This window comes from Macrobrachium rosenbergii, chromosome 23, assembly GCF_040412425.1.
Source record: "Macrobrachium rosenbergii isolate ZJJX-2024 chromosome 23, ASM4041242v1, whole genome shotgun sequence".
Classification (NCBI taxonomy): Eukaryota; Metazoa; Arthropoda; class Malacostraca; order Decapoda; family Palaemonidae; genus Macrobrachium; species Macrobrachium rosenbergii.
Genome location: NC_089763.1, coordinates 50,410,087 through 50,430,086, shown reverse-complemented (window position 1 = coordinate 50,430,086; position 20,000 = coordinate 50,410,087). Strand labels below are relative to the sequence as shown.

Genomic DNA, 20,000 nt, shown 5'->3' with positions numbered 1-20,000 from the left:
TCTCTCTCTGTCTCTCTCTCTCTCTCTCTCTCTCTCTCTCTCTCTCTCTCTCTCTCTCTCTCTCAGTTATCTTTGACTAGAAAAGAAATGTTGCATGAAGTCAGACTAAGAAAACTGTTTTCATTTTGCATAAATAACAAATTCTCTCTCTCTCTCTCTCTCTCTCTCTCTCTCTCTCTCTCTCTCTCTCTCTCTCTCTCTCTTAGTTATCTTCTGTTAGAAAAATGGCGAAAATGATACGTGAAGAGCAGACTGAGAAACTTATTCTCACTTTGCATAAACAGCGAGGATTCTCTCTCTCTCTCTCTCTCTCTCTCTCTCTCTCTCTCTCTCTCTCTCTCTCTCTCTCTCTCTCTCACTGATTTTCACCTGCATGTATAACCAAATACATTAATAAAACCCCCACTCATTTTATTATAATCAAATGTTGACGGTTACGTCAGGCATTTTCACGTCAAGGGGAATTTATTCAATCTAATTTGTATAATCGCCGTCTCATTAGACCATTAGCCGCTCGTTTAATGGAATCCATCCAAATTTCCGTTAATAATGGCTAAAAAAGATCCGCTGATGGATATTAGTGAAGACATAAATGTGACCAGGATGATGAAGGAAACAAGGATAACCGTTTATCTTGTTCCCAAGTCTAACTCATTTCTCAACTCGCATTTCGGACCGGTTTTCTAGTTTCTAACGTGATTCAGGTCCCTATTTTAAAAGGGATTAATTATCTGTATGTCACCTGGGTCCTTTTTCAATCTGAATGATTTCCTCTTTTGGGATAAAATCCAGAAAGTAAACGTTCTTCTCGTACTTCGATAAGATTAAGAAAATGTTGCTTTTCTTATCATACTTGGAGAAGATTAAAAAAATACTGATTCTCTCTTCTTTCTTAGAATGTTAAAAAAAATATTAAAAACGAATGTTGGGAAGGTGCTTGGTAAAGGGCTTCGAATCAACAGGTCTTTTGTAGAAAGAGCTGGCTGGAGTGCTGCTAAGGTAGGGGTGAGTGGCACAGTGTATGTAGTGGTGGGTCGAGCGGTTGCTAATAAGCCTTCTTTGGAGGAATACCAGCCCGCTGAAGCTATTCAATTATCCTTCAGTAGGTGTCCGTCCTTCCTTCTGCAGTTAAAGGATGAATGTAGCAGAGACTGCTAATTTCGTTTTCTTCTGAACCACCCCCTGCTAAGGGGAAACGGCTTTTTGGAAAAAAAAAAAAATAAATATGATTTTTGTGACCTTCATGTTGCCATGCTCATATCTGCTGTATTTTCAAACTATATGCTTCATGTTTTCATCCAGCTTGTGTTTCCCTTGCATAATAATTCCATTTTCAGTCTCCGAGCGTATTGTATTTATCCCCCGAGTTATCGTGTCATTCTTTTCTTCCGCTGACAATAATATTATCTTCGTCACCCTAAAGTGTAAGTCAGAACGTAATCTCGCTTTTCAGGGATGTGGAATATTACTGTTTGTCATTTTGTGGCATATTTCATCCTGCCTTAAAATATAATTTCGATCTCAGTCTTCTGTTGGGTTCCTTGGCTAAGAAGGTAATTCATGTCAACGGCTTTTATTCATAAAACTTGCCTCCGAGTTATGAGGAGACTCTTTATTTCTAGGCTAGTCATTATTTATAGACCACGTCTATGTAATTCTGTTTCCTGTCCGAAATGTAATTACATCGTGGAAGTTATATATAACCACGTTCTTTCTACTCAGTTGTCCTCCTCTTCTGAAGATTTCAGTGCAATTCATGTAATTTGTAATCCAAACGCACGAATAATGCAAAGCCATCCTACTTGACAAATATATGTATATATATATATATATATATATATATATATATATATATATATATATATATATGTATATATATATATATATATGTATATATATACACACACCAGTTTGTGGTTGGTTAAGATTTAGCGGGCCTCCTTGCCCAAAGGCGGTCAATAAGTGTACTGATGTTTTCAAAGGAATATAAGGCCTGATGTGAATCTCTGTACTTTGCACAACCAGCAGAGACGCTGTGCTCAACATACTTTAACCAGACACTAACATACAAAAAAGTACAGTACAAGCACACTGACACATACAGTACACACAAACACGGTATACGGAAATGCGTCGCGTCCTTCGGCCCATTTCATATTCAGCTGTACATGAGCCTGGAGTGACATTATTAAAGGTCAATGACGACTGTTAAACCTAATGTGTAATTATGGATTCCAGCTCGTGATCAGTTACATGCGCCAACTCCAAGTTAATCGCTGTCTTTTAGTTGCTAATTTTATTGTTAATCTATTATACTTCTTTTTTTTTTTTTTTTTGATTCGCTTACATTTCAGCAGCTTTTCGATAAGTTGTAACGATGACCTCCATGATAAGAAGATACATTAAATTTTACCCATTTCAGTAATAGCTTTCTATCCACCATTTAAAAAATAAATGTATATTTTGGACAAAAAGCTTTGTGTTGCGTAACCACCTTTATAAAATTTGTGTTTGTTCGTTAGGGAATACCAATATAATGCAATACCGAAACAATGGAAACAGAATTGCATGAAAAAGAAACTTTTCGGGGAGCGGAAATGACAAGAATGACGTGCCAACACAAAAGAAGTTTGAAGGAGAGTCGTTTTTGAGGTTTATTGTAATAATCTTTGGTTAGGCGAAGTAAAAGTGAAACTGAAGGTTTTCCCAGCTTGAGAATAATGATTTAAAATATCGTCATGAAAGTTAGTTAGAGAAATGTGATTGGTAAGAATAATAGCATTCTTGCAACAATGCGGATTAAAGAGGGCTCTGCTCGCAGATGCAGAAGTGTCAAATAGAGAAGGAGTGTTAATATATATCGGCATAAAAGACAGAGAAGTAAAAGAAGCTGAAGCGATGATTTGAAAAGGAGTTTAGTGAAAGAAAAGGAAATTTATGAAAATAAATTGCAAAGTATAGGACAAAATAACATTAATAGTGATAAAGAGTAAAAGAGAAGACAGTTAAGCTACGGGGAGAACTGTATGAGGTTAAGGCACAATACGATCAAGAACTTGTAGTCTTTGATGTCTTCTGTAAGAATGCATGAGCATTAGGAATATTAATGAATGAAATATATGCTGATACGGTAACTGGATTGTTGGTGGTGATAGCTCAATCAGGTAGATGACTAGGGTGTGTAAAGTTATATTTTTTTTTCACGAGAGAAAGGATCCAAAGCAAAAGTTTCAGGAAATAACAGTCTCGCTGTCCAGCGGAAAAGTAATAGATTACAATGTAAGAGTCACGTCACTAAGTATATAACGGATCCCACAAAAGTCTCCTTAAGAAAAAAAAGGCTGATGATGAAATGCTCCGTAAAGAGCGATGTACGTTTAGGCTAACTTAGAAAGAGAACGTGTTGATCAAAGTCTCGCTATAAATTAGTAGTGTGAGAATTCTGAGATTAAGAAGGAGAAAATCTGTATATGCGCCTGCGAGGACAAGGATTTCCATATCAGTAAAAGAAGAAGAAGAAGAAGAAGGAGAAGAAGAAAGATCGATATCCACAGAAAATAGTCATTATCAGCCTCATTACCGGAAAGGGGTAACTATCAAAGATAGGGGACATTACGTGACCATTGTGGTGATAAATATGGTGGCATGGGTACTTCCGTAAGTGACTCAACCGGGAAACTCTCCAGATGTAGGGCGAAAGAAATGATATCAGATTAGGTCAGCCATTATTTCCTAATTGCAGCCTACTGTGTTTAATGAGAAAGGGAGGCTAAGACTGTTGTTGAGTCATAAGTTACAGTTAATATATAATATATATATATATATATATATATATATATATATATATATATATATATATATACATATACATACACATACATATACATATATATATATATATATATATATATATATATATATATATATACTGTATACATTTTCAATCACATTATAATTTGATAATTATATGCAGTTCGAGTTTGTATTTCTTCCTCTCTGCTTTTAAGATATTGTTGCTGACTGTTGTTATTAGATGAATATAAATAACTTAGTTTATATATATATATATATATATATATATATATATATATATATATATATATATGTGTGTGTGTGTGTGTGTGTGTGTGTGTGTGTGTGTGTGTGTGCGCACGAGCGCTTGAATATACCGTGTGAGTCTGGTGAATCTCAAACATTCAAGAGGAGGAATGGAATGCAGATCTCCCGCTTTGCGATCGTTTCCAAAGACGTTAACAAAGCGTTTAATAGGTTTCACATCGGCCTCGTGAGAGAGGAGCTATAAATAGATAATTATCACCAACAACCTCAGGTTAATTGCTACACGCATCTTGATGAGCTTTCCCGGGTAACTAGGAAATTACAGTTAGGGGAGAAAATGACTAGTTCAAGTCTTACGATTTCATATTTTCCACTTATATCACCAAACCCTTTCGTTAATTTATTCTTGTTTAGTTTAACGTCAATAAAGTTACACGGCTGATTTTGGTCAGTTTAGTGAGCTTCATAAGCCTTCTGTTTCTCTTCTCTTTCTCTCCGGAGTCTTGTTCTGTGGGTAAAATTTTGCAAAAAAAAAAAAAAAAACAGCTAGTTGAAATCAACACTGAAAGAACGGTAGAAGGAAAGGGGTGTTGGTATAATTACCCTGAGTATCATGAAGTCGTTGATTTAAATGTCTTCTCAACAAGAAGGGAAAGAGTCTAGGGATGGTAAAGAATAATGGGAGTTAAACTTCATTAGTCGAAAGTTGATATATATACACTTACATATATTCATACATACACACCTACGTACATATGTGTGTGTGCATGCGTATGTATTGTACTAACAATAAAGGGATTTGTGACATACCTGTAAAGATATATATATATATATATATATATATATATATATATATATATATATATATATATATATATATATATATATATATATATATATATATATATATATTGAAAGACTGAGCAAGACTGAGCAAGACGACAGATAGGAAACTGAGACTAAAGTCTGCAGTGTGCATTTCTTGTACATTTCTTTAATCTCTTCTTTCTCCGTTTTATTATATTCCAGCTGGCTTGGCAACAGCCAGAGATCCAGGCGAACACTTGAACAAATGTGTCAAGATGGCGGAGCCTTTGGTGAGGGATCCAAGATACAACTTCCCCACTGACATTCAAGACATCAGGGAAGTCTGCAGGTGAGTTATTTTAGTTCGTCACTTATGGTACAAATTTGTACTAGTTACAAAAACAATGAGAGTGAAGAGGGCGCTTTCTTAGGCTTCGTAGATCCCCGTATAAGAGATAGTGCCATCAGTGGGTCTCACGCATGCGCTGAAGGCATTATAAAGGGCATTTGCAGCGTCTCTTCGGCTCCTAGCTGCACCCACATTTTAGACTTTTACATACCTTTCTTCAATCTTGCTGTCCACCCACTCTAACTATTACTTCTTAGTGTAGTTGTGGGGTTTTCTCCCAGTTTCATCGTCTTACCCTTGTAACTGATATCATTCATTTTTAGGTATCTCTATCTTCTTGTCGAACTGCTCCATCTTCCTCTTTTCTCTTTTATTCAACGCCGAATAGCTTAAGTTGCCCTAGCGCTAGGTTTTAGAGTTTAAATCCCCTGAATGTAATACAGTGCTAGACATCGTAGGTTTCAAGAGCATGGCAACATTCATTGCTTAGTCTTTAATTAACCAGGTCATGATGGAGAATCTCGGTCATATAACGTAAAAGGATCTTATAACTTTGACAGATGGCTTTATTCCATTCATTTCTTACCTGGTACTGTACACTCTTGGCCTGCTGCCTCAGTCAGCCTAACTCATGAAGTATGAGTGTTCTCACTTCCAGGAGAGTTGCGAGTTCCGACGTGAAAGAAACATGAGGTGACATACAAGTGAAGTGACCTCAAACATCAGCTTGCCATTTATCAGTCTTTCTTATTCTCATGGACGTGTTTTCAGTTTCTTACTTATTTTACGACACGGGGTATATTTCCAACTAAATATATTCCATCCCTCTGTAAACAGGAATCCATGTTATTGTAAATGTCATTTACTCATGTGTTATAAAATGGAAATTATATAGAAAATTCCGGTCTTCATTTAAAATGACAAAAAATGTATTTTCCTTCCTGAATGCTCGTTATTTTCCTGTGGATAGCTAAAGCATTTCTAAATATTTTAGGATGTTTTTGAGCTTCTTTAGAAACTTGTTTTTTTTCTTCCGTTCATTTTTTATTCATTTCTCCAAATGGCTGCAGAATTTCTGCGGTTATCTTTTTTTACCTCTGGAATTGAATCAATGCTATTAAATGTATATTCGGCGTGTAATGTATAGCGTCATTATAACCGAGTGCATTTTTATGAGCATAGTTTCAACCTTTCTGTTTCCTATTTAACAATAATTCGTTTGCTCTCGTTGTTGCTAATATATGTAATGTATGACGAGGCTATAAATTGAATAATTGCAATAAATTAGAAAGGTGAAATAAGTATGGGTAATAGCAGCACCAGTAGTGCAGAGAAATTAGTAATTCGTAAGAGATTCATAAGTCCTTGGCAGTGAATCATTCTACTGTATTATGGTACCCACTAGTTAATGAGGAATCTGAACCATACCTAATTTAGAAATAATAACTAGAATTTACTTCAGACATGAATCTCCTAAGTACAAAGAGGTCAGGAAGCGGAAACGCGCCCGTGACTGACTACTAATCTAACCCAATGGACTATGATACCGAAATATTAATATTAGCAGCAAAGGCTGTTGTTGTTAATGAACAAAATGTTCCGTAAAAATTACATGTACCAGATGTGTGATATAGGTCGATGAACTGTCCAACATTTTTGCTTAATATTTCACCTTCCCCAATTATGCTTATGAATATTCTTTGCAAACCATACATTTGTAACAATCAAGTTCCTTTCCAAACAAATTTCCACAAGACTCTCTCTATATTTGTTTACCCCAAAAATCCCATACCTACCAAAAAGTCTTCTCTTTTTGTCACCTACGTTTGCATTGAGATCACCTAGAACTAGTTTTCATATTCTCCAATCCAAACTAGGTACATAATCAGGCTCTCCAAAAAAAGTCTTTCACTTCTGTTCATTTTTTCTATCGTGGACTAAATCCACCCATTACAACTTTTTCTTCTTCTACATCCAATCATATCCACTCTACTCTTAGACTGTCACATTTATGCTCTCCTGTCTGCTCTCACAGTCTTCTTGATACACTGGCCCTTCCTAGCTCTACACCTTTCAGCTTCTATGCGCAGAAACACGCTATTTTTATTTCCATTCTTCCACACACTAATCTTCCACCTTTGTCCAACTAAGTGCCCAAATATCCAGGTCTTCTACCTTAAAGAAATTACCCATCTTACAGTTTTCTCTTCTGATCCAAAATCTCGCATTTAAAACTCAAAGATTTAGTACTTTATTCTTTCCCTGTTTACTTGTAGTATTGTGAATGGAACGGGACTACAAACTCGATGTCCCCAGTCAGTCTGTGGCTTCACACAATATAGCGCAGCGATAATTCCCACTACTTTCTTTTTCATGACGCCCGACAGAAGGGAAATGTGTGCTGGAAAGGCTCTACAACTCTACTTGGCACTCCTCTTCCTAGACGTGTTTATATGTATCCCAAACTGTTGACATTTCCAGAGGTACAGTTTCCAAGTTGTCCTGCTTATTCATGCTGTTGGCGTCAAGAGAGAAGCCATTAAATAGAAATTTCCTACTCCAAGGGGCTCATAATAAATTGGCTATCCTCTACCTTGGGATGCAGTGCATTAGAGTCCCAAGCACTGGCACTTCTCAAGGTAGAAGTGTCCCTGGACTATTGATTTCAACCAGTGTAGCAGAAATCTCCTTCTTTATATATATATATATTATATATATATATATATATATATATATATATATATATATATATATATATATATATATATATATATATATATAGATATAGATATAGTATGTATACATTAAACATTCACTAAACACTCACTAAGCACTCACTAACCACTCACTATACACTAATTCACTAAGTACTTGCTATACACTGAACACTCACTAAACAGTCACTAAACCCTAAGCACTCACTAAACATTCACTGAATACTTACACGATAAACACTCACTAACATTCACAAAACATTCACTAAGCCCTAAACATAAACATTCACTGAATACTTACATAGCCTAGTAAATGTTCACTAAACCCTAAACTAAACATTCACTAAACACTCATAAACAGTCACTAAACACTCACTAAACCCTGAACATTCGCTAAACACTTAGTCATTAAACATTAACAATAAAAAAAAAAATTCACAATCGCACTAAGACCCTGTTCAATTTGTGGGTTACCAGACCTTTAAAGATGGCCGCAAGGCTTTGCAGCGCCGCCCTGGTGGAAGACCACCGAACTACGTAGTACTGGTATAGAGATCGCAACTACAGGTATATACACTCTATTCTATTTTTTTTTTTTTTTTTATTGCTGAGAAATCCTGCTGTTAGATTCTGATCTGATTGAGAGAGAGAGAGAGACCGAGGGCTGGGAGGAAGGCTAACGTTAGTACAGGCATTCGATGACTGTGAGATCAGTTCCTGTGTGATATTCGCATTTAAATATAACTTGAAAAGATCACTGACGTGGCATTCTTTTGTTTATGGAGGGTATATATAATTCGTCAAAGGGTCCCCTATATAGTCTCTACAGCGTTTGACCTGCTATTCATTTCCATGAGTGAATCTCTTCACCTACTAACCTTTGGGTATACGTGATTTTCTGTTCGTTGCGGAAGTTTGTAAGACACTGTCACCTTTTCCCCGAGCAGAGAGTCTTCTTTAATGAGTTCAAGACAGAATTATTAATCATAGGAAAGGAAAGCATTTTCAATGTTAGTATACATGCATTACACGACAAAACAATTCAAAGGAGATGTAGGAAAAATTTTCATTCTTCAAAATTTTTCCAGTAAGCGTCGGGTCAGTCAGCTAGTGTATGTATATGTATGTGTATATATATATATATATATATATATATATATATATATATATATATATATATATATATATATATATATATATATAGTGTGTGTGTGTGTGTGTGTTTGTGTGCACGTGTGTATATGTTAGTGCTTCTTTAAGCTATACCAATTAGTTATGTGGCAGGAATTCTGTTATTTTTGTTGCAGAAATGCGATATATTTCCAAATGGAAAAGCACGAGAATTTAATCATATATAACAAGACCTTGGCAAATTCACAGAACATATATAGAGAAGACGACAGCATTCGTGGGTGTAGTAGTGGCATTGAGAAGGCCACAAATATCAAAGTCAGTATGAGTTAATGCGGTATTTTATTTTTATCATCATCTGCGTTTGATAAGTTAAGAGATCTGACATATTTTAGCTTCCAGAATAACGTTATCACCAAGATCATTATTGCTCGCACAATAAAATTGTCTATGGTGCATCACTATACTGTGACGGGAAATAGTGAGTAAAACCCACAGTTATGTATATGAGAAAGGCTGTATCTATCATTTTTGTCACAACCATTTTTGTATTTTGATAAATACAGCCCTGCTCATATGCATAACTGTGGATTTTTACTTATTAAAAAATTTATCTTGTTGCATCAGATGTTCACTGGCATTTCAGATACTGGTCTAAGTATCAGATGAATTTATATTTGTGGTCAGATATAAATGACAGAGCGTTTTTTTATACGATAATGATATTAATATAATCTAACATGCATTGTACAGGATGTGGGAGAGCTTTCTTGACTGCGTGTACGCGTACGCGAATACCTTCATGGCCTCTACACAGAAGCGGGATTTCAACAAGACTCTTCACAGCAGTATTGAAGGGATTCAGAGACTTTGCAGCGAGGATCCTGACTACCAGAAACGTAAGCTCCTAAAATAACAGATTCTGTAAAGTACGTAGTTCAAGAGCATGAAAATGGCACCATTAATTTAGTGAAGGCAGAATCATGTTACCTCTGTAACGGCTCCAGCAGTTTAACCTTCCTTCTTCTTTACTCATTGTCGATATAAGTTTCTGAACCAGAACCTCTCTCTCTCTCTCTCTCTCTCTCTCTCTCTCTCTCTCTCTCTCTCTCTCTCTCTCTCTCTCTCTCAGCAAAAAGGCTTAATGTTTTTTTCGGAGAAAATTATCATTCTGTTATGGTTGTAGTAAGGTTTCGTTTCGAAAGTTGTCAGTCAACTATATATCAGTTTTTCCAGTGAGGCTCATCAGTTTAATGGCCTTTCTTAATTTTCTTGTCTCTTACTGTTTCGTCTTTGTTCAGTTAACCTTTCTCTCTGTCCTCTTAACTCCTTCTTTAATCTTAATTTATTTATGTTTGTTACTAATTTACTGATTATTCCTCCTTTTAGCTTCTTGCTTTCCTTTGTATTTCAGTATTTCTTCTTAGCTGGCTAAAATGTCGATACGATTTTCTCTCTCTCTCTCTCTCTCTCTCTCTCTCTCTCTCTCTCATAGAACTAACAGTCCGTTCCAAAACACATAAAAAAGAGAAAAGCAAGAGACGAAAAAATGGGAAGGATATGGAAAATACAATTTCTATAGTAAGAATATAAATTGGTCAAAAATAAATGAAGAATTAAACAAAGAATGGGAAAACATATTTGTAAGTGATAATATACAGGTAAATGCTGATAGATTATATAAAATATTAGAGGAAATAGTGGAAAAATATATACCGAAGAAAAAAAGTAAACATCAGTCACGAAAATTAGAAAGTGGAAAAAAGGTCTTGCAAAAGAAAAGAATGCATGGAAAGTGATGGAACTAAAAAGTAAGATAGAAAATGCAGAACAGAAGATTATACAATCAAAAGAAAATGAAAAATGGAACCTAGAAGAAAAGACCTACAAAATATCAAGCAAAACCCTAACATTTTTTATTCATATGCAAAAAAGATGAATAAAATAAGAGTAGAAATAGGCCCTCTAAGAACTGAAGGGCGATTAACGAATGAAAAAAAGGAAATATGTAACATATTAGCAGAAAGATATAAGAGTGAATTTACACCTAGAATTGACAATGAAGATAATGATACAGAAATAAGAGATGAAAATATTGAATACTTATCGGATATAGATATTACAGAAGCCGATATTGTGCAGGCTATTAATGAAATTAAAAATGGATCAGCAGCAGGACCAGATGGCATACCTGCCATATTGTTAAAGAAAGTGGTTCATTCAATCGCAAAGCCGCTAGCAATATTAATAAGACAAAGTATAGATACAGGCAAGATTTATGATGAGCATAAATTAGCATATATTACCCCTACTTTCAAAAGTGGTTCAAGACTAGAGGCAAGTAATTATAGGCCTGTGAGTCTGACATCTCACATTATGAAAGTTTATGAAAGAGTAATGAAAAAAAATATAATGAAACATTTAACGAAAAATAGATTGTTCAATATAGGACAACATGGTTTTGTACCTGGAAAAAGTACACAAACACAACTGTTAGTCCACCATGAAAGCATATATAAAAATATGATAAATGAAAATGATACAGATGTGGTTTACCTAGACTTTGCAAAAGCTTTTAACAAGGTAGATCATAATATATTAGCGAAAAAAATTAGAAAACATAACATTGTTGACAAAGTAGGAAGATGGATAAAAGAATTTTTGCAAAACAGAAAACAGATAGTGATTGCAAATGATGAGAAATCAGATGAAGCTACGGTAATATCCAGTGTACCACAAGGCACGGTGTTAGCTGCATTGCTGTTTGTGATTATGATTGCAGACATAGACAGTAATGTTAAGGACTCAGTAGTAAGAAGTTTCGCAGATGACACAAGAATAAGTAGAGAAATTGCTTGTGATGAAGATAGGAACTCGCTACAAAGAGACCTAAACAAAATATATAAATGGGCAGAGATAAATATGATGGTATTTAACTCTGATAAATTTGAATCAATGAACTATGGTGATAAAGTAGGAGTGCTATATGGATATAAAGGACCTAATAATGAAACAATCACAAACAAGGAAGCAGTTAAAGACCTTGGTGTGATGTTGAATAGGAATATGTTATGCAATGACCAAATAGCAATTCTATTGGCAAAATGCAAAGCAAAAATGGGAATGTTGTTCCGGCACTTCAAAACAAGAAAAGCTGAACACATGATTATGCTTTATAAAACGTACGTATGTAGTCCACTTGAATATTGCAATATAATATGGTACCCACACTACCAAAAGGATATTACACAAATAGAGAGTGTACAAAGGTTATTTACAGCTAGAATAGAAGAAGTTAAAGACCTTGACTACTGGGAAAGACTACAATTCTTAAATTTATATAGTCTTGAAAGGAGAAGAGAACGCTACATGGTAATCCAAGCATGGAAACAGATAGAAGGAATTACCGAAAACATCATGGAGCTAAAAATATCAAAAAGAGCAAGCAGAGGTAGATTAATAGTGCCAAAAACTATACCAGGAACACTAAGGAAAGCACACAGGACATTAATCCACCACGCACCAGCATCGATAATGCAGCGTCTATTCAATGCGCTACCAGCTCATCTGAGGAACATAACAGGAGTGAGCGTAGATGTGTTTAAGAATAAGCTCGACAAATATCTAAGATGCATCCCAGACCATCCAAGACTGGAAGATGCAAAATATACCGGAAGATGAGTTGGCAATTCTCTGGTAGACATCAAAGGTGCCTCACACTGAGGGACCTGGGGCAACCCGAACGAACTGTAAGGTCTGTAAGGTCTGTAAGGTCTCTCTCTCTCTCTCTCTCTCTCTCTCTCTCTCTCTCTCTCTCTCTCTCTCTCTCTCTCTCGCTTTCTATCTGGCTTTGCAGTAATTTTAGAACTTCGTAAAATATCTGGAACCTAGCACTATTAACTTTCTGACAGAGGCACAGAATGGTAATATCTGTTTAACAGGTAAATTATGCAACGAGTTCTCTCTCTCTCTCTCTCTCTCTCTCTCTCTCTCTCTCTCTCTCTCTCTCTCTCTCTCTCTCTCCTGAATATTATGAGATCATATTTCACAAGAAATAATTTATATTTCTCGTCGTGTCTAATATGAGCCTCATTATGGATTGTTTATGACGTAAGTGATGGACAGTATTCATAAATATAATACTGACCTATGCTTTTAATATGAATCATATCACTGCGATTTTACTGTTTCTAGTTTTTTTTTTTGTTTTTTACTAATACTGTTCCAAAGTGTGTATTTATCATTTAACCTTGACCTTACTTCATTATTAAGCTGACACTAGACTGGAATATTTATTGTTGTATTGCGAACCGTTTAAATTTATACTTATACGTCATTGTGAATAGGAATTTTCATAAAAGACATTATTTTTTGTGACGTATATTCCTTGCATTACTACCCTAATGCTATTCTCCTTGCATTTTAATACATTTTTATCTATTTATTTATTTATTATTTTCCTTTTTTAATAAGTGAGATCTCTTCTTTCGGTATTTCCCTTTACTTCCTCTTACTTCTTCCCAATGAACACCATATTCTTTGGAAGCTTGAATTTCAAGTCAGTGGCCCCTGTGGGCTTGTCCATATGAACAGGTTTCATCTTCTGAATAATAATAATAATAATAATAATAATAATAATAATAATAATAATAATAATAATAATAATAAATAATAATAATAACAATTAATAATAATAATAATAATTATTATTATTATTATTATTATTATTATTATTATTATTATTATTATTATTATTATTATTATTATCATTATTATTATTATTATTATTATTGTCAAGTAAGGAGGTAACTCCAGACGACCTGAATTAACCTAAAGTGCAGTGTATGCCTATATTACCAGTCATGTGAGTATGAAGAAAAGTTTCCCCTTTTTAAATTTTTTCATATTTATTAATTTTTTTTTTCTTTTCTTGCAGTATACATGGCCTACGCCCCATGCATGAAGCGCGTGTCTATGGAGCCATCCCACTGCGGAAACCAGTACAGACATTTGAGCGACCTGGTACAAACGAGGTCAATAAGCGACGATCAGCTGTGCTGGTGAGTGTGACCATATTGCGTGATTGAATGCTATCATGTATTCGCGCTCTTGAACAACACGAGTGCTTCATTTTTGTTCCGTTAACTGCCTCTCAATCTTTTTAATCCCTTCTTTAATCTTGATTTATCTATGTTGGTTGCCAGTTGACTTTATTTTTCTCCTTTTACTTTTGCCTTTCCTTCAGATTTAGTTTTTTTTCCAAACAAAAATGATACTCCCTCTCTCTCTCTCTCTCTCTCTCTCTCTCTCTCTCTCTCTCTCTCTCTCTCTCTCTCTCTGATTGTGCTCCTGTTTTAGAATACAAAAAATGTCTTCGGTGTATTTTGTAATATACTGAAGACTTTCTTTGCTGTCAATAACTGAAGGAAAGAATTAATATGCACTGTTATGGGATGCTTTGGAGCCATTTAATGCAGCTATGGAAAGAAAAATGTTATCTTCCTAACTTACGTCCTGAAATCTTATTGCAGTTACGATTTTGATAATCTGAAGAAATGATAAACGTTAGAGTCGGGATTTTATCTCTATAAAATAATGACAAAATAGGTGTGTAATCGCTGAAGGGATAAAAAATTCATGAAAAATGCTGTGTCATCGCTGAAAAAAATATTAATCTTGTGATAACGGATATTGTTTCTCTTTCTCTAAAAATACGAAAATGGTGCCACGGATAGATAGCTCTTGTCAGTTGCGAAAACCAGTGATGACGATTAATCTTTTATCGCCCTCTGGGAATTATTAAGCATCTCTTTCTGTGGAGAATTATCTGACATTTACCTGACCGATGCCTTGGTCTTTAAAAAAAAAATAAGGATTTAAGAATGGTAGAACAGCGCAGCAATTTCAAAAGCTATTGGAATGTTCCTTGTTCTTTCGTGTTTTCGTCTTTAGTCCTCTCTCTCTCTCTCTCTCTCTCTCTCTCTCTCTCTCTCTCTCTCTCTCTCTCTATTATTGTCCGGATCAGATCTCATCTTTTATTTATTCTCGTGACTTTTATTCTTTCTTTTTATTTTTTGGCTTTGAATTTTTATTGTAAGATTTTAATTTGGTCATGCTTTTCTGTTTCTTTGACGCAAGTTGAGTTCATTTTATTTCGGTCATCGAGGTTTTACAACAGTTTCTCTTGTTTACGTTTTTCTGCTTTTCTTTGGAATATTTCCTTCTTGCTTTTTCATTTCATTTTTCATCGTTCATCCTTCTTCTCATTCTTTTTACTTACTGTTTTGGCTTCTTTTCATTTGTCGTTACTTTATCAGCTCTTTAAATCTTCCATCATTTTGTTCTTAAATTCATTCAATTTCACTTTTCAATTTTTTCTATGTCTCTTCATAATCGACCAGTTTACATTGTTGCATTTAATAGAACTGAAGAGAAACTAAATTCCTCTATGAACCGAAATTGTAAATGAAGAAACAAAACAAAACAAAACAAATCTCAGGAAAGATCGGATCTTCACACGGAAAGAAAATGGTCTAGACCTACATTTTACATACTTTATTAGCGATTACGATTCAAAGGCCTTATGTGCGAACATTTTGCATAGCCTCGGGTGACCTTGGATCAGTGAGTGATGTTCTTCTTGGCCTATATAAAGTTATTATTATTATTATTCAGAAGATAGACCCTATTCACATGGAACAAGTCCACAGGGACCATTGACTTGACATTCAGGCTTCCAGAGAATACGGTGTTCATTAGGAAGAAGTAAGAGAAGGTAAAGGGAAATACAGAAAGAAGAAGCCGATACCAAGTTACAAATCTACCGGTTTCTTCTTATCTGGGACTAGAAGCGCGCTCAAAGATGCAGATACATGGGAGCACACTCCCAGACTCGTTCTGTCAGTCTGTCTGTCTGCTTCTGTGCAATTGTTTGTTTCGCAGACATACCCAAACACAGGCAAGTAAATGTTTAAGTACTGAAGAAGGGAGGCGTATTCGATACTACGTACGTCTTACTTTTCTATCAGCTCGGTAGGGCGTTGCGATTGCAGAAATGTAAAGATTTTGTGAGTATTACGCCTCAGGAATTGTGGAAGGAGCATAGGAGGGTTGTTGTTAATAATTACTGAGGAGAAACCGCAGAGACTACCGAGAGATTTTGAGTGTTTCTACGCAGCGGTAGATTTGTACAGGTATTTACAGTGACTGTCATGAAAGAGCTCGTGATACAAGAAAGGGAGGGAATTTATGCTCAAGTTTGGAAGAGGAGAGAAAAGCAGCGTCTTTTGGGGGGAAAATGAGGCTGTATAAGGGACAGTTAAGCAAATTCTTTTTACGAAAGTGAAGCTCGATGTTGAATGAGAATGAAAAAAGCACTTAAACCTGTTGAGGTGAATATTTTGCACAATATATATGAAAAATGAGGCCTGAAACTATGAGAATTGTGGAGGTGCGAAAAAGAGGAAGAAAGATTTTGAAATAATTTTGTCACATGCAAGGAAAAGGAGTGGAAGACCTGGAAAATGTTGGAAAGATGGGGTGCAGAACATTAGAACGAAAGGCATTAATCTCTCAGAAGCGAGGAAATGTGTGCAAGACAAAGGTGAATGACACAGTGTGAAAAGGGTTCGCCGTGCTGCTGATGACTTATATGTAAGTATATATATATGGGATAGCCATTGTTGTGGAGGCTCGTTATACAGGAAGCTCACCTTTCAGCAAGTAAACCATGAAAATAGCGGTGAATATTGAGTTTTTTTCTCTGAAGCCACCTCATCATTTCATTAACACCAACAGCGTTAGGGACTTTTTCAAATTCTAACATCTTCCAGAAGGCGCGTTAGAATAATTTCTAGTGTTGTCATTTTTTCGTTTCAACCTTAATTATAATCAACGCTTCCAGTCAGTTCCTTTGTTAGTACTCTCAAAATTTTTGAAATTGCAAGAACAGTACCTGAAATTTTTATTTGAATGTCAATCCTTTCCAAAGCCTGCTTTCTCGCATTTAAGGCATCCCTTCCTTCTATAAATGAATTTCCTCCAAACCTGTCGCCGGACAGCGGACCTTTTCATTTTAGTTTTTTAGCAAGAGACTGACTTGAATATCATAAATACACTCTAAGAGTAGGAGCCCGTGCTAGTCTAACCTCAGCTTACTCGACAACGATCAAATGATTTAGGAGAGAGAGAGAGAGAGAGAGAGAGAGAGAGAGAGAGAGAGAGAGAGAGAGAGAGAGAGAGCCAGGCTTGCCTAATCCCAAATGAAGTGGCAGACTGGCCTTTCGAAAGAGGAAAGCTTGTGTGAACAGGGGCAAATGGAGGCATAGAACGTTCCAATCCCTAAATGAGACTGGAAAAAAGGTTACCGGAGTGAGCATTTCTGGGATGTTGGTCTAGACTCAGAGGTAGTGTTTGAAATGATGGCCTAGACTGCGAAGCCACTGTAAAGGAGGAATTGTTACTTCCTGGAATCATAAAAGATAATGTAATGAAAATTTTGCGACTAAACACTTTTTATGTTCTTCTTAGGCGTACCTTCATTCGACGTAGGGAAAACGCTGGTTGACTGAGATAGAGTTGGCTTAATGCTGGCATGGGTCCCTTTCCCTGAGACCCGTAGTTTCAGTAAGGTGTGAATGGAGTAGGATAGGAATATAGAATTTAGGCTAAAGGCCAAGCGCTGGGACCTATGACGTTATTCGGCGATGGAAAGGAAATTGAAAACAGGTAGAGTTGAAAGGCATAACTATGACGTTATTCAGCGATGGAAAGGGTTGAAGTTGGCCGAAACAGAAAGAGTTGAAAGTGATTAGGGGAGGCCGTACTTAAAAAAAAAAATGGAAACATAACGTCGTTCGGCTGCCCACTACTGTATAGTCAGACCGTCAACTAGAACTGAATTTCATCATTAGAAAAACTAGTTTGACATAACCTTGGCCCGAGCAATGTTGTGGTTTCTTGTACTAAATCATTTTCTTTATACTGCGTTACAATCTGATTTAATCGGAAAGGATTTCTCCTGTAGAAAAGAAATTATACAGCCTTGAAAGGATTCAGGAAGTTTAAAGTAAAAAGTCACATTTAGTAGATTGAGATGAGTGAGTAGCTTTTCACACATTTCTCTCAAGAAATACTTTTCTGAAACTAAAGTAACTTTTAACCTAAATGTTTTCATTAAACTTTATTAGCCATATAGTTAAACTCATGAACAATATTCACAGTAATCAATGAAATCTGTCCATTAAAGTTACTTATTTTGTTCTTGAATAGATCGTGTACTTCTTTGAAAAATTGTTCTATTTATTCTTGAGAATAACATTCCACAAAAATCCGTGAAATCTGACCATTCTCTTTCTTTACTTATGCTTGTGTAGATGATGTTCACCGTTGAGTAATTTCTCTACCACTTCAGAATCATGATAACCAAAGTCTTTCTCACAGCGGCCACAGGAAATTTCGTGAATGTGTCCTCGAATCAACGGCGGAAGAATGTGACGGTGGAGGGATCCTGCTGGGTGCGGGCAGGTCCCCTCTCAGTTCATGAAGGAGATGCTGGATCAGACGATGGGCTTCATGCTGCAGAAATGTAAAGATTTTGTGTGAGTATTACGCCTCATATTCTTTGCTTGATAAAATCTAGGGAGAGTACATTGCCAATTACAATAATTAGTATAAAATCAGATCCTATTTTGGGATTAAATTGAATTTTCTAGTACTATAAAGATAGGTAAGTTTCAAGAATTTTGCGGTTGGTTGTAAGATGTATATTTGCTATTAGAAGTGGTTATCATGACAGTCTATTCTAAGGAAGGTTTAGGTTCTTTTGCCATGTAACAATGACTCTTTTACCCATGAGTAATAGCTGAAAATTTTAAACTTCTATTTTTTTTCTTGCTCCTGACCCAAACCCCCGTGACTCTCCAAAGTGATCAGTACGTACATTTGATTTCCTTATGTAAATTATTAAAAATTATTTATTCTATGAACACAATTATTTAGCTCAAAGTAATTAATGATAAATTGTCATACTGCCTAGAAGCAATGTAATATGATAGAATATTCTTGTCTGCCCATGCTAGAGATGTTTTCATAATTTTTCAGATGTTATTGATATCCATCGAATAATTACTAAACGTGCCCAGCACGTCCGAATAACTCCTCCAGTTATACGTTGCTTAAACGCCTTAATCATTACGCCAATATATCAAAGACTTTTGGCTAAACAGTAATGGCCCAAGAAAAGTACCCTGAATATTACATGTAGTTCCTAAGAGTATTAAGAGGCCATGTACACAATATACCATGCCAGCTTTTAAAGTAGCGCTAACCGAATAAGAATTCCTTCCTCTTCCGTCCCCCACTCAGGCCCAACCCCCGTGACTGCCCAAGCAACATCGCCGGGGTGGTCGCAGCAGGAAACTCCAACGGCAACGACGGCGTTGCGGATGACCTCGTCATGAACAGCAACAACTTGTCTCCTGATCCCACAACAGCTTCCACGTCTCCTTCCCCAAAGCCTCCGCCATCTCCACCTCACCATCACAACCCCTTCGTTCCTTCCTCAACCACATACCCGACAACCCGCTTCACATGGACCACCAGAAGTCCCTCTGGACTGAAGCCCTCTACCTCTAGGCCGACGTCATCCGTCAACTTGGCCGGGAATAGTTTGCTGGGACCAGCTAGTCAGCAGTTCAAGGACTCTGGAGTCAACACGTCACCCAGTTTCACAGCGGTGGTTCTTACCGTTGCCTTTCTTCTCAAACTGTGATTTCTCCTCTCTTCCCCCCGTTTTTGTAATCTCCTTGAGGATTTGGAAACTGATAACAAAGATGTGTATTTGTGATTGGTGTTTGTCTGTGTTCATCTGTCTTGGGTGAATAAAATGATAAGGTAAGGCATCTGGATGGTTTCATTTACTGGCACCTATGGTAGTCGAT

At 36.1% G+C, this 20,000-nt stretch overlaps 1 protein-coding gene across 4 annotated transcripts in view; it reads left to right on the top strand.

The window, feature by feature from the left end:
• Window positions 1-19,961, top strand: part of LOC136851613 (uncharacterized) — a 108,068-nt gene extending 88,107 nt beyond the window's left edge. For all 4 annotated transcript variants that reach the window (XM_067125989.1, XM_067125988.1, XM_067125990.1 and 1 more), the window contains exons 3-7: window positions 5,089-5,215; window positions 9,814-9,959; window positions 13,997-14,120; window positions 18,502-18,659; window positions 19,426-19,961. In XM_067125989.1, the coding sequence (XP_066982090.1) occupies window positions 5,089-5,215; window positions 9,814-9,959; window positions 13,997-14,120; window positions 18,502-18,604 (500 nt within the window). In that variant the 3' untranslated portion in view covers window positions 18,605-18,659; window positions 19,426-19,961. The remainder of the gene's footprint in view (window positions 1-5,088; window positions 5,216-9,813; window positions 9,960-13,996; window positions 14,121-18,501; window positions 18,660-19,425) is intronic.
• The last annotated feature ends 39 nt before the right edge of the window (window positions 19,962-20,000 follow it).